Source organism: Gavia stellata, chromosome 13, assembly GCF_030936135.1.
Source record: "Gavia stellata isolate bGavSte3 chromosome 13, bGavSte3.hap2, whole genome shotgun sequence".
In the NCBI taxonomy this organism is placed as follows: Eukaryota; Metazoa; Chordata; class Aves; order Gaviiformes; family Gaviidae; genus Gavia; species Gavia stellata.
The window spans coordinates 4,844,783-4,859,888 of NC_082606.1; the positions used below are offsets into that span (position 1 = coordinate 4,844,783).

The 15,106-nt window shown below is 40.4% G+C and overlaps 1 protein-coding gene across 1 annotated transcript; it reads right to left on the reverse strand.

The window, feature by feature from the left end:
• Positions 1 to 1,536: 1,536 nt before the first annotated feature.
• IDH3A (isocitrate dehydrogenase (NAD(+)) 3 catalytic subunit alpha) lies at positions 1,537 to 14,431 on the reverse strand. Its single transcript, XM_059823910.1, has 11 exons — positions 14,346 to 14,431; positions 11,956 to 12,018; positions 10,039 to 10,122; positions 8,563 to 8,677; positions 7,802 to 7,989; positions 7,419 to 7,552; positions 6,633 to 6,735; positions 6,490 to 6,554; positions 4,217 to 4,301; positions 3,572 to 3,724; positions 1,537 to 1,655 (listed from the first exon to the last, which is right to left on the reverse strand). Exons 1-11 carry the CDS (start codon positions 14,370 to 14,372, stop codon positions 1,572 to 1,574), a joined length of 1,101 nt encoding a protein of 366 aa, XP_059679893.1. The 5' UTR covers positions 14,373 to 14,431; the 3' UTR covers positions 1,537 to 1,571.
• Between the last annotated feature and the right edge of the window lie 675 nt (positions 14,432 to 15,106).

The following is a 15,106-nucleotide window of genomic DNA, read 5'->3' on the forward strand; positions in this document are numbered from 1 at the left end:
AGGACTTTTCAAAGTTTATTTTTCCCCAGTTTGTGCGTAATGGTAATTCAGAAGTTCTTCAACAATATTAATCTAAAGGAAACAAGGAAGTAGCAGGTTGTAAAACATAGAAAGAAATGTTGCCCTATTCACCAAAAGCAGAGTGCACGAGGAATAAAGCTCATTGTCCTTCCTCCAACGTGGTGTTAGACTGTATAAAAAAAGCTGGAATGCTTACTTTATAGAGCCACACGAGGTGGTGTTAGGCAAAATTGATTTTACTTCTGCCACAACCAGCCTAAACAGTCTTAATAGATATTACTTCACTTCGTTACTTTCCATTAATAGAAATAAGCGTTAAGAAGCCTGGTTCTGGCAGTAGGGATAATCCTGTGCTATAGTCATGAGTTTTAAAATACACATTTTCTTGCAGGCTGTACTAATGGAAGCATACCTTAAGACAAATCAGAATGACTCATATGACTATCTGTATGTGATGAAGAAGGGAGGAAAAAGAGTTGCTTTTGCACCTATTAAGCTTAGTAAGCAGGGAAAAAATAGTCTCAGATCCCTTTCAGTAGGGATGAAATGTATTTCTGGAACACAGGCAGCAGGGCCAAACCTTCGACCTGTCTTAATCCATTTAGGACCAGTCCCTTACATTCAGAGTTTCTAGAATAAAATTACTAGTCAATACAGTAAGATACAATGAACAGATTATGCATAAAAGTACAACACAAAAAGCATTCTAGCAGAAGTCATGAAAGATTAAGCATAAATTTGCAAAGTTAATACTTCCCCCTCACAGTATATGGCAGAAGTAATTTTATATAATTTATTCTCATTAGAACTCCATTGTACTGTGTTTCAGAGAGGAAAACTTCTAAGACTTATTTTGGTATATAGATTTGAAAAATAATTTTACTTCAACATTAATTCTCACCCTTTGCTGGTTAATGGTTGTGGGCTCTTTTAAAATACACAAATAGATTAAATCTCTAGAATGTTGTATTTCTTTATTCATGCCCTTGGAGGGCAAGGCTGTATTTCGTGAATCACCAGAGTATATAAAAGTGGTTTTATTCATTGCTTTTAACATGAAATTGCTATTTTAAGTTATTTTATACCCGTTTCTGTTTATAAAGGTCATCTTGTGCTATTGTTAGGCTGAAAACCTATCTTTTAAATTTCAGTAAGATCAATAAAGTAGGTTTTAACCATTAAGGTGCTTTTACTTGTCACTAATTCTGTTACTGGTTTATTTTGTGTAATTTTTCTTTGTGGAAAGTAAAAACCTCTAGCTGAAATGGAAAATGGTAGACAGTTACAGTGGCAATAAAAGAATTCACTTACATAAAAATGTTCACCAGATAGAAAAAAAATAAATAAGACAAAGCACTTAAAGTCCACTGAAGGCAGGCACAAGCATCATTTGTAGCCATTTGGACTAAATTTATTAATGGAGAGGCCCTAACTAAAAAGTTTGCTCTCTTAAGAGACAAGCAAACTATATGCATATGGATATCAGGTTACATATAATGTACTTTGTGTCATGTGTCCTTTCGGAGTTATTACAAGTAGTATGAGAAAGTTTAGTCTGTGTCCCGTACTCTGCGGCAGATCTCCTCTGTGAATTCCGAACACTTGGCGCTACCTCCCAAGTCTTTTGTCAAGACCTGAAAGAAAGAAAAATGGTATTACTAAATTTTTTTATGGGGCTAGTCTTGTCTCTGAACAGTTCTGTATGTTCTTCTTATATGTTGTGTAGGGATACTAAATAGGGGTGAGAAGGAATACATCAAGTTTGAGTTTTTCCGTGTCCCATATAGCTTTCATCAATGGGGACTATGCAGACTGAAGCAGGTAGAGAAAACTTGAGTATGAACATAAAGCATTATGTCATCAGATTTCAGCACAATTTTATCTTAGCTACAGGAAGAAAGTGCGTTTGGGCAAAGCTCTCCTAAGTCCCTTGGCCACATCATAGTGTATTTAACAATTATTTAGGTTTTCAATAAGAAGTTTGTCCTTTGGAAGTAAAATTCATATATGAAGGCTCTGCGCAAAGGCAACTAACTGAGAGTCATTCAGTAAGGATTTGGGGTTTTGTTGTGGTTTTTTTTTTTAAAGGAAACCCACACAGAAAAAGCACACATAGCGCTTAATGCTGCATGTTAAGAGTTCTTTAAGTTTGCTTAGTTTAGTTAAGAGATCGAAAAATGCTGAGTTAAAAGAAACTTTTTCATCAAGTACAACTCCTGTCTGGCAGCGTGAAGATAGTAAAATCAAACAAAAATTGGACAACACTGTTTGTCCAACCTAGCTATATTGAATCATTAGTTTTCCCCTTACATGACACACACAGAGATCTTAATTAAATGGCTGGGGGGAAGGGAGGAAAAGGAGAAATAGCAAGCATGAGAGGCAATAAAGGTTACTATTTTAGGATCTGGTCATTTTAACTGCATTATGCTTTTTTTCAATTAAAAAAGATTGTCTCCATTGTAAGCATATAATCATAACATTGTAAGTAACTAGTAAACAAGTAGCCATGTCACAAAACTTGCACTATGTTATCTTTCATAGAATTACTGACCTGCAGATGGAGGATTTCATTTCCAGAGCAGTAAATGGGAACTTTACAGGAGCACCTCTTTTTTCACTTGTAAGTTTAGATTTTTTTTTTAACTGGCTCCTACACACAGTAAGATAGCTGCAAACAGACCACTTATGAAATGACGACAGCTTTTTGTTAAGCATGCTTGTTACTTTTAATTACAAAGCAGCTTCTTATGCTCCTGCCCAAGATAACTGAACCAGCATGGCTAACTGCTAATCCTTTTTAACTGCAATCTTCAGGATCTTTCCAGCTATGTTTTGAATAGGTGGATGTCAAAGTAGAGGAGTGAACCAGTAACATTAAGAGCACAAATTCAAGTCAGGTTTTAGAGCATAAACCCCCCCAAAATATCCCATTTGAGTCTTGAATATGGAGACACTGCCAAAGGGAAATCACATACAATCTTAAGGGAAAATGTAAATACTGAACTAAAACCGTTCTTTTGTAGTCCACGAAGGAGTGAAAGCAGTTAGGAAAAAAGAAAATAATTGACCTGAAAAAATGGAAGCAGAAGTATTACAGTCAGGACTGAAATGCTATAAATGAAGTGGATGACTTAAGCCTGTGAAAGGCAAATGAGTGTCCTTCACTTAAGGATCCAGATTTAAAAATATATGGTTTGTATGCATTATAAACATCACAAGTGAAATACCACTAGTTACTTAACCTCTAATCCCCTTCCTGAAAAACAGACATCCAGTTCTAGCTTTTAGAGTTAACAAGGCTGTGGAAATGTAGAATGAGCATTACTGAGGGACAATGAATGCTACAGCCTGTTCTTATTACTGAGCTGGGCAGATTTAATACCACCAAAGATAATATTACTATCAGAGAAGGACAGCAGCACTGCTCATTCGTCAGGCCAGCACAGCAGGTCATCCACTGTTCTGGTTTTAATGTTCTAAGTTAATTTTTGCTGTCTTAAGAGTATAATTTTAATTCACTGCATTTATTTGCACACCCTCATATTACCTTTCCATCTTTAATCGTATCAAAGCAAGCTGTCTCAATTTTTGTGGCATGTTTGTGTAGTCCCATGTGACGCAACATCATTACAGCACTCAAAAGAAGGGCAGTGGGATTTGCCAAGTCCTTTCCTGCAATGTCTGGTGCCGTTCCATGAACCTAGAAACAAAAGTGAACCTATCTGTTATGATGTCAATATGCTGATTAAAATGCCCTAGGCAATTCAAGTGTATGCAAGCAATCTGAAACATAGTCGTCATGCACAAGCATGTTAAAATAGGACTTCACTGTGATACTGTTACTGGAAAGGAGATAGGAAACACCAGAACAATTCAGTTCAAAGGCATCAGAAAGGGGGAACTAGGTCACCTAATATCTCCCAATTGTGCCCCTCAAGTTCTATTTCACAGACGGTATTTATCTTTTGAAAAAGGGGGGAAAAAAAGCGTCAGTAAAAGGATATGCAAAAATCTATGCGTAATACATACTTTAACTACTCTCTTGGTAAAGTTTCAGCATCGTCACAGTAAAAAATAGTTTTACGGATAACTTTGTTAACTGACAGCCACATTGTATGTCACGGAAAAGTTTTAGATTCTCAAGTTGAGACAAAGTAGTTATTACTACTATATCTTGCATGAGAAGACTTACCGATTCAAAAATTGCAACTCCATTAGCACCAATATTTCCACTTGGTGTTACTCCAAGACCCCCAATCAGTCCAGCACACAAGTCACTGAAATAAAACAACAAACCCAACAAACAGAAAAACCCACAAGTTTTTCCATATACAGTTGCCTCTCTATAAGGTATTAAAATATTTTTGTTTCTTATTTTATTGCAACAGTAACTTATTTTATATACCCACACCATCTGAGAGTAATACAGGGAAAGAATACATGCTGTTAGCCACTTGTACTCCATTGGAACATTTGAAAGTTTGTAGAACTACGACCAGGAGACAATTTAATAAAGGCAAATTAAAAGGAAATTCCAAATACTAGAATAAAGCTGATTAAGACAAAGGCACAACAAAAGGTACTGAAAGCACAGAGTATCTGTAGAAGTCTCAAAAACTAGCAAAAATTGTAATGTACAGATCCCTGTAACTATCCAGAAGTCTTATTTCCTCTGAAGAGGCCACAGAACTACTTTTCATATGTAAAGTCCTTCTAAAAATCGTGGAAGAATTTTGCTCAGGTAGATGAATTACTAGTAGTTTTAAAGTTTATTGCGTGTAGCTTAAGGAACATGTTCCAGGTGACAGGAGACTAGCTTTCCCCCTCTCTTTACTGAACAGCCCGTAAGTCACAAGTCTGACAGCAGATCAGATGTAAGCAATTTACATTTGGTTTCCTCCAAAATGAACATGGGGAAGGACAAACCAACTGTGCCTATAGTCATCATACTGTACCCTCAAAGCTGAACATACTGATAAACAAGGCTCTTAAAACTCCGAGATTTTAGCATACTGTTTTACTGCCTACAACTTAGCTAATCAAGGGCTAACAAGCAGAAAAGTTTGGATGACCTTGCAGAACAATATTTTAAGTTTAAGCTAAAATAAACCAATTAGCTTTAGCTGTACCAAATCCGGGGGAAAAAAAATGGATACAGTCTACATTTGTCACTTTAGGTATTTAATGCTTCAAGATAAGAGATTTCCTTCTGTACCTATTCAGGCCAAGAAACCTGTTTGGTATTACGTTCACGCTTTAAAAAAGTGCTGTGGGTGAGACCTTCCCCAGTGACAAAAGTGCCCTTCTTCAAGAACAGACTCAAATTTATTGAAAATTTTTGGAACTGTGAAACTCTTTATGGAATTTCTATGAGAACTTTAAAATTGGTGATACTGAACTAGGTAAAGTGAGTTGAAATAGCACTGATGATGGGACTCATCTGATTTGATCTCTCTTAAGTTAACAGCATAACAGCTGCTGTGAGGGCCCTATGGACTCCTCTACCAATTCTTAAAGCAAGGAGCATTAGTTGGAGTCTGATTTTTCTTAGAGGTGACAGACAGCCTTATCAGAGAGAGAGTGCAATTTTAAGAGAAGCTCAACAAGCACTTCTTCTTATAAGTAAGTTACCTTTACATTTATTATCTGTACAAAAACAGGAGATGGATTCTAAGATGTAAATCATCATTGAACTTTTAAACCAATTCTGATTCAGGCTATTTTCTCCATCTCTCTTCGGAGGTGCAAGAAAAAGCACTGTTACGTTATACATTTAAAAGTTCAGATTCAGACACTTAATTTTACACGCAGTATTTAGTTGAATTTACACTCTACCTAAACATTTTACAGAATGAAAAATGTGTGCTGATGGATTTTGCCTTCAAGACATCAAGTACCTCTAGCATTAATGTTATTAAAATATGAAATTTAATTTGAGGATAAAGAAAAAATACAGTAGATAAAACAAGAGCTGGTAAGATACTAAAAGGCCACATGTTTCATTCTTCAGTGACTATGCAGAATCATTTAATTGTATAGCTAGTTTGCTGTAAACATCATGGCCTCACAGTCATCTTACACAATCTCTTTTAGTGCTTAAGATTAGACGGTTTTTCCCCAATATCTAACGAAGCGTTCTTTATTAAAATTTAAGCCATTCAATTCTTCACACATTGGGAGAAATTTCTCTTCTGCCCCATCTGAACAATATTCATAGTCTCCATGAGCAAAATTTTTTTTTTTAATAAGAAGCACATTTTCATCATATAGCCCCTCCCAACAATATATTAATAATTGAAATGTAATAATACCACTCTTTCTTCCCATTTAGAGTCTGATTTATTAAGTTTTAAATGCTGGATGCATAAAACCATCACCCACCTGGCTAGCATATAACCTGAATAACTGTCTGGAAAGTAACAGTATTTTACATATTGTGTTAGTTTAAATTAAAAATCTCCGTACCTGAGGATGTCACCATACAAGTTTGGCATAACAAGGACATCAAATTGTGATGGATCCTGAACCATCTAAAAAGAAGTATGTTTTCATTAAGGTTAAGAATTTAAACTGAAAAATAACCACAATTAAAACATACAAATACTCACATTCAGACACACAGTATCCAGATACATTTCGTTAAATTTAATATCTTTACAGTTTTCTGCTGCCTCCCTGCATTTTCTCAAGAAAAGCCCGTCAGACATTCTCCTGCAATTAAATAAGCAAGAGAATATTGCAGTTATTGTAAGTAAGCAATATTGAAGATAAAGAAAACTGCATGCAACAGAGGGTTAAATAAAATATTAGAGTGCAGAAACTTAATTTGTGAGTAATTATCTCTCATGTTAAATTGAAATAATATTTTAAATATATTACAGTCAGGGAAGTTATACCTTTTAAATTTCCTCCTACAGTATTTTTGTATCAGTAGTTTAAGAGGCATACATTAATTCTCAGAATTACTCATATTCATTTACTAAAGGCTTACTGAGTTTGTAAAGGGGGTGTCACATAGTATCACATGTGTTATGACTCAGTTCAGTACAAAGTGGCTGGGAAGCTATAAAAGACACTAGCCATTTTCATCCTCAGTTTTTAAACTCATTTTCCTAGTTTAAGACTATTTTTAAAATAAGACCCTTGCAAGGAAAGTCACAGGATTGCTAGAAACTTACTGATAAAAACATCAGCACGTAATTATTACAGCCCTATGAATACTGCATCAGGTTTGCCCATTTTACTTAGGAGGCATTTACTTTACTTATTGCCCATTTTACCTACTCCCACTAGCATCAACAGAAGTTATACATTTGAGGAAGTTTTAAAAAGTTATTTATAATTAAATGCATATTACTATTTGTTGTTCTTCTCAAAAAGAAGTGTCAACATACATAATATTTGCCTTGTGCACAGCAGTAACATGGCTTCTCTGATTATTTCTGGCATACTCAAAAGCAAATTCCGCAATACGCTTGCTAGCTTCTTCTGTGATCAGCTTGATACTTTGCACAACACCTTCAACAATCTGAAAGACATTGATAGGGACAGCATAAGCTCATTTTTCAAGTCACTATTATGAATGTTTGGAACAAAGTAGTACAGTTCCGAGTGAGGCAGTCTCGACAATGCATTTCACAATAAAATAACTTTTTTGTGGGTAGCAAAATTAAAGAACACCACCCAGCCTCTTCGTACTAGGCCAGTGAGATGGGCAAAGTTGTCATTCATGAAACACAGAAAACCCACCAGAAACACGCCACATCCAGCAACATACCACATGCTCAATTCCACTGTATTCGCCTTCTGTGTTCTCTCGAATTGTGACAATGTTCACATCTGTATATGGGGTTTTGTACCCTTCAATTGAGACGCAGGGACGTACATTTGCATAAAGGTCAAAGGTTTTGCGCAGCAGCAGATTCATTGATGGGTGCCCTGCAGCAATTGGGGTCTTTAAAGGCCCTGAAGGAAAAAAAAAAAACAAACCACAAGAACGAATGAGAAGATAAACCCCTCCATGAATTTTAGAGTTGAAACTCTAGGTAAAGTGGTACTCCTACTGAGGATCTCCGAACTCCTATTTAACCCTTATGCTGAAATGCCATAGGAATTCTCTGTGCTATCAAGAGTACTACACAGTGATATTAATCAGCTGTTTAAAGGCCACATTGTGATCCTTTCATGGAACAGGAGTTTTACAAAAGGTTTTCACTGATAGCAATATAAAAAGATACTATTCATTATGAATATAGTTATCACATACTATTGTATATCAACTGCATTAGAAATGCATTCTGCATAGAGTCCAAAGGTTGGTATGTAATAATACCTGCCTTTAACATATTTCTTAGAAGATCTATGAAAGTTACAGCTTTAAAATGAAGGACTCTTTTTAAGATTACAGAAGACTAGCTGACAGGCTGTCCCTTATAATTAGCCATTTTATTGTGCTACAGATGAAGGACTTTGGCTTTAAATCAGACTCACAATAAAAAACAACAGTATTGAATATCTTTGTATTAACCCCTAAAGTACCTTTTAATCCCATTTTGTTTTTATCCATGGATTCTTTGGCATCTGGAGGGATCATCCACTTCCCCCCTGGTCCTTGGATAGCTGTAACATTCCTCTCCTCCCACTGAATAGGAGCCTAAACACATAGACTCTATGTTAACTTAAATATCATGACTTTTGCTTGAAGTTTTAACTTCCCTTTCACAACAAGCTGCGTAAGGAATTTTGTCCAGGCATTCCTAAACAATTTTTCTCTGGTGAGTGAAAGTAAGCATGAGATGCCTGAACTGAAAAATAAGCAATTTTTAAAAAAAGTAATTAAGTAAGCGAAAATGAAATAGTATGAGCCACGTATTACCATAAACTTGAATACCACAAGATGCCTCCCTAGGCGTCATATACACAGAAATCGTTAGAACTGCAATATACATGCTACTTCTTTCAAGCTCTTGGAGCTGTTGAGTTCCTTGTATACAAAAGACATTTGAAAACTCAGTTGAGAACTCATCATCCATACTGCCTAGAAGACAGTAGATAACATAGGTCTTTATCTGTTATCTAACTGAAAATCTGCAAGTGTTCCACAATGCTTTCTGAATTTGCATTCACCACGGGAATCTTCTAAGTGGAGATACGGTCCCACCCATTCACATTTTATCAGAAAGGACCATAAAGGAAAAGATACAAGGGCTTTTATAAGCAAACAGAACCAATCTAAGCATAACATACTAGAAAATCCCCTTTAAAACAAACAAATCTGATTAAGTATGGCAAATGTGCACTCACACACAAACTTAGGTTTTATTCCTCCACACCTCCTGCCTGACTCCCCAGAAACAACCAAACCTATTACAAGGTTTTCATATATAATTAAAGAGAACTTCACTTTTTCCTAAGTTGGATAGTTGTAATAGAAAGGGAATGTGCCTTGGTGCTGTTACTAATGTGGAACAATTTAACAGGTATCTTTCCTGAAGAGCTTTATTTCCTTTCAAGGAAACTGGACAAATTCTGGTGAAGTTCCTCAGATAGGTAGTAAAACAGTTCTTGGATATACTTAGTTTTCATGTCACTTAAGTGAATGTGTTTGGCAGTGCAGCAGTTTGATTTCTAAGAATAAGCCAGTCCTTTCACAGACACTTTCATCTGCGCTGGAAGTCACAATGCATGAAAGAACATCCTCTATCACTTGCTCAGGATTGCAACATCAACAAGATGACTTCACATGATATATTGAGTTCGTATTTCCAAAGATTAAACACACCATTTGCTCTCAACTCTCTACTCCCCTGCCAGCTAACAGTTTCAAGCCCTGCCTTGATACCGCAATCCTACCTTTTATTAGCTGAAGCTTCAGACTCTTTCTATTGTCAAGAAGTTTTAATAGCTTAAACGTGACTTGATCTTTTGGAATTTAAAGAGAAAACATTCTTAATACGCCTAGTTAATACTTGTAGTTAAACTTACAACACTTGCAGCAAGACAAATACCACTTACTTTGGCAGCGTCAAAGATCTTCATGACAGCAGCAGAAATCTCAGGTCCTATGCCATCTCCTGGGATTAAAGTTACTGTTTGTACCTAGGTAAAGAAATGTAAGTAGTACAACAAATGAATGCTTGTTTTCTATGTGGAAAACATTTTCATGTGTTGTCGGAACCAAATAACTACTAGAAAAGAAAAGAAAGTTTCTGTTACCAAATATTCACTATGAAGAATAGCAGTACTGGACAGAAGCGAGAATGACTACCTTGCTTTCAAAGGGAACATGCAGATTTTTTGAGAATGGTTTAAAAATCTGCCTACTATCTCTTCCTATTTCAAAACACAGAGGTTTAACCTGAAAGGCAGGTTCCTGCTCAGTACTCCATGAAATGAATGATCTCAGCATGCTTTCTTCTTGAAATTTGGAGAGGATATATTATTACCTAGTTATACATGGGCTCTGTTACCTGTGTCTCCAATATTATCAACATGCTGCATATACTAGAACATACTGACACATGCTAGAAAAAATTACATTTATGAAAAGCTACATTCACCTTCAAAAAAATAAAACCTCATGCATATCTAAACTTCTCAGGTGACTTCCTAAAAATCTCAGACCCATTTTTAACAGTATCAAGTTATTTTTCTCCCATAATGTTCTGTCTTGTGTCTTTTATCATCTTCAAACAGATGAAATAAATTGCACAGCCCAGGCTCACTGAATAACAGAGGAAGAAAGTACTCCACTTTGATAAAAAAAAAAAATATGATCCCTATCTGATCATACGTGCCCAGCTCTTTTTGGTTTATTTAAAGATTTCCAACAGTTTTGTAAGGGCTCATTATTACCTACAAAAAAGGCAGCTCAGATACAGCATTATTTGCAAAACCCCAATTAGAATCAAGTCACAAAATAGGTTTCCATCCTTCTCCACACAAAATATTCAGAATTTCAATATATATTGACTGATTTTTTAACTAATTTGAGCCAAAGAAATTCACTGTGCACAACAAAAGAAGCAGAGCTTCAGGTAAAAGAACACTGCTGTTGAGCAAGCACGTAACTGATGGAATGCCTCAAGATTAGTTTTGTGCTGCTTTGCGTTGTTGCTTTGCAGCACAGCAGGACTCCACCTGAGCCGCAGAACGTTTCATCTGACACAGTAATGTGGTATAAACAGAACCGGAGGTGCCCCACCTTCTAAATCTTTCTATACTGTATGAGGTATGAGTGACCCTTCAATTTCTTTTCTAGCTGTTCTACCTGCTGTTCTACAAAACTTATAATTAAAAGCCACAGTTCCTCTTTAAAATTAAGTCCTGCTTAAGGGTGCATGCAGTGGTGCTGAGCCCTGCTTCTGCCTGAGCAGTTTTCAAGGCCACCTTACTGAAAAAAAAGGCCCATGGGCACTTCAAACATGTACCCATAAAGAAGGTAAAACATCCACAAGTAAACAGACAATCAGTGTCTAAAATACTTTATAAAGAGGGCCTTGAAAAGGCAGAACTTTAGATGCAAGGTATTCTAAAAGCAGCAGTAAAGTAAATCTAGTGCTTAGAGGAAAGTCTGCAAAATAAAGAAAACGAGAAGCTTCTCAATGGTCTTTCTACTTTGCCCAATATTTGCCCGTTTTCAGACGAGTTTCAGAAGACTGGCTTATGTCCATATTTTGTGAAAAGTTTTCATGCCACTTCTATCTTTTGCTAGAGCCTTTTGTATTATCACTTACGCTTTAATATGCAATTGCCAAAGACAGTAATTAACCAATATAAATCCAGCATGGCATTAAGAGCATATACGTTCACTTATTTAGGCCTTATTTTTTGAGAAAGTAAAAATAACAATGGCAATCTTACAAAAGTAAATTTCTGAACCCCTTTCTTGAGAAACTTCTTAAAATAAAAAAATGGTACTATCATACTCACAGCACTACCAAAACTTCTGGTCACCTGTTTTTGGTTTTTGAAAGCCCCTAGCAATCGAGAAACCTGCAAGAATATAAAACAAAAAGATGCTATTATACTACGCAAACAGGATTTTAAAACTTAACAATATTGCAGCAAATCTGCATTTTAAAATCATACTGCTTTAAATTTCCTATCTCGAACTAGTATGAAAATCCAAATGAAACAAGAGTAACTAACGCTTTGCCAAGTTGCTCTCTAACATTCTGTGCACTAACACCTCATGTGGGTATTCTTAGCACAAGGTAAACCCAGGACAGCCGCGCTTTCCAGTGCGCCATACTCCCCTGTCTTGGCTGGGGGTGAGGGGAAGTTAATGCATAGTAACCTGAGTCCGTACTTACATTCTACACATTTGAAATAAGGTTGCAGTAACTCTAACTAAGAGATGATATGCTAAGGATTAAGATTTGAGGGAAGCAAAGTAAAAAATCAAACGCTTCCACTAACAGTTGGGTGGACAGTATCTTTACACGTTTTAGGTAATGTTGCCATAACTACTTTGCATTAGTGTCACCTCTTCCATTCAAACTGCGGTGAATTTTCTTCTTCCACCTTTTACATCTGTAGGTTTTGTACTGTTGCCTTCTGTGTGCCTGACAGTTTTTAAAAAGCGTAATTTAAATGCACATTAAAGACAAAATTCACCATAGCAACAAGTCTACATAGTGTAGTCAAACAATTACACTTTCTAACATCTGAATATTCCAAACTGGCATTCAGTTTCAAAACTGGGATGATACCTCAGCTTAAGCTCTTGCCTAGCTGAGCACCACGGACAAAATCCCCAATCATATCAGTATTGATAACTTAACTGCAGAGAGATCACAGCCTCCCAATCTTATCCTCCCCTCTAGGATTTTTCACGCCTCTGTGACTTAAGAGTCGGAAGACTTCTAAGTGTAAACAGAGTTACACTACTTCAGTTCTACCATAGTCACGTATGTGGTCTGTCGGCAGCTATCAGGCTAGATAGGAAGTTATTGGACAATTTTTATTCCTCTCCTGTCCAGTTTGTACTTGTTACCTGCTATCTTTACTGACACGTACGCTGAAACATAGCGGTATGGCAAAAGGGACAAACTACGTTGGCACTAATAGAAACAACTAGAAATGACACAATTCTCATGTATGTTGTAATGAATGCTGTGGGAGAAGTAATTTAAGCTAGAAATTATTTTCACTTGTAACCCAACATGAGATTGAGGAGGTCACTGCAACAGGCAAGTGATGTTTACCATAGCAAGCCATGTATTTGAGGCAGCAGCTGGAGCAATAAATGAGAAGGTGTATTTGACTGCACAAGTGTAAGCGCCCTCGTGGTACAGTTCCTGCGTATAGTCAGGACTCACATTCCAGAGTAGCCCTGGAAAGGGAACAGGCAGTCTGTCTTGCCAGAAATCACGGGCCTGGCACATCATGCTTAAGCTCAACATCTGTAACACTAGCAGAGAATCGGGCTGAACAAAATTGGTCCATTCTGACCTTCGAGTCATGTGTCGTGATTAACTCTTGACAGTTTTTCCGTATTTTAGCAGATGCGTCAAGCAGGGCTTCCTCAATGAGTTGGCCTCCAACAGTCTGTTACTTAAACGCTCAGAAGAAATTCCATTTATTCGGGGCCAGACGCAGCAGCAGCGCCGCGACTGCCCCAGGAATAACGGCTGCCTTTCGGAACAGTTCAGAGCCCGTAAGTCCCAAAGGACCGGCAGCGGCCGGGACGCAATCGGGCAGACCCCGGTAACTCCCTTTTTCCCCAGCAGACTCCGCCAGGCCCCACATCCCGCACTCTCCAGGAACGCCGTTTTTAACCTTCACCGCTGGCAAGCAGCGCACCGTTAGTCCCGCCGGGCGGCAGCTCCCAGCGGCCCCCACCGCGGGCATCGCCCGTGGCCGCCCGGGGGCTGATCCCCCCTCGGCCCGAGGGCAGCGAGCCGCCCTGCCCGTGCGGTGACCTCTGCGGCGCCGCCGCGCCGAGAGGGATGGCGCGGCGCTCCCCGCGCCCCGGCCCGGCCCTCCCCCCGGGAGCCCCCGGGCAGCCGCGGCCGTTTGAGTAACTGCCCGCCACGGACCCTTCCCGCCGCCGCCCCGGGGGTCCGGCCCGGGGAGGCGGGGGAGAGAGCCGGCCGCCGCGGGACCGCCACTCGGCCGCGAGCCCTGCGGCCCTCCGCCCCTCGGCAGCGCTGCCGGGGCCCGGCGGCACCGCGACCTTGCGGGCGGGCGGGCGCGCGGGCGGCCCCACCCGCGGCGGGGCCGCCTCAGGCGCCGCCGAGCCCAAGGTCACGCGCGCGAGCGGGGCGGCCGCCCGCCCCAAGGCGGCCTGGGGCAGGGGCTTGTCCCCCCGCGCTTACCGTAGGCATCCACGCGGCCGCAGCCATGATGCTCCCAGGCACCGCGGCTCGCTGAGGCCCGAGAACAGCCGCGCCCGCCTCGAGGCCGGAACCGGCGCGCGGAGAGCGGCACGCCCCGCCCCCGCGGCCGTAAGCCCCGCCCCCGGGGCGGCGGCGGCTGCGGCATCGCTGAGGTGGCGACGGCCGTCCCTCAGTTCCCGCCCGCCGTTGCCCCGGCCGGAGCTGCCGCCGGCCGGGGTGGCCTGAACCTCCGTCCTCATCTTGCCCCCGGTAGCGGGGATGCCCCCCCGCCTCCGCGCCCGGGCGGCGCTGCCCCGGCCCTGTGTGGCGGGAACCATTCCCCCCCTTCTCCTCCCCCGCCCGCCGGCATCCGGCTGAGGGCGGTGCGCTCGCTGAGGTACCGCGCTGAGGTACCGCGGGGAGCGCCCGGCCGCTGCGTGCCACCGGCTCGGCCAGACCCCGCCCGGCTGCCCCGGGCCGCCCGGCGGAGGTGCTGCCGGAGAGCCATCGCTCTCAGCGGTGCGCGAGGCGCCGGGCGGGCTCAGCCCCGTGCCGCCGGAGGACGGAGTCCGGCGGAGAGCGGCAGGGAGCCCCGGGCGTGGTGTCTGAGGAGGTACCGGTACGGCATCTTCGTAGCGGCAAAGAAAAGCAGTTTTCCAAGCGGCCTCCAGTTATGAAGCGTTTGATACTTCTATAAAATCTCAGCTTCTAGAATTGGGTCGTTTACAGGAAAAAAACAGTTGTCGTTAAAAAAGAAGAGT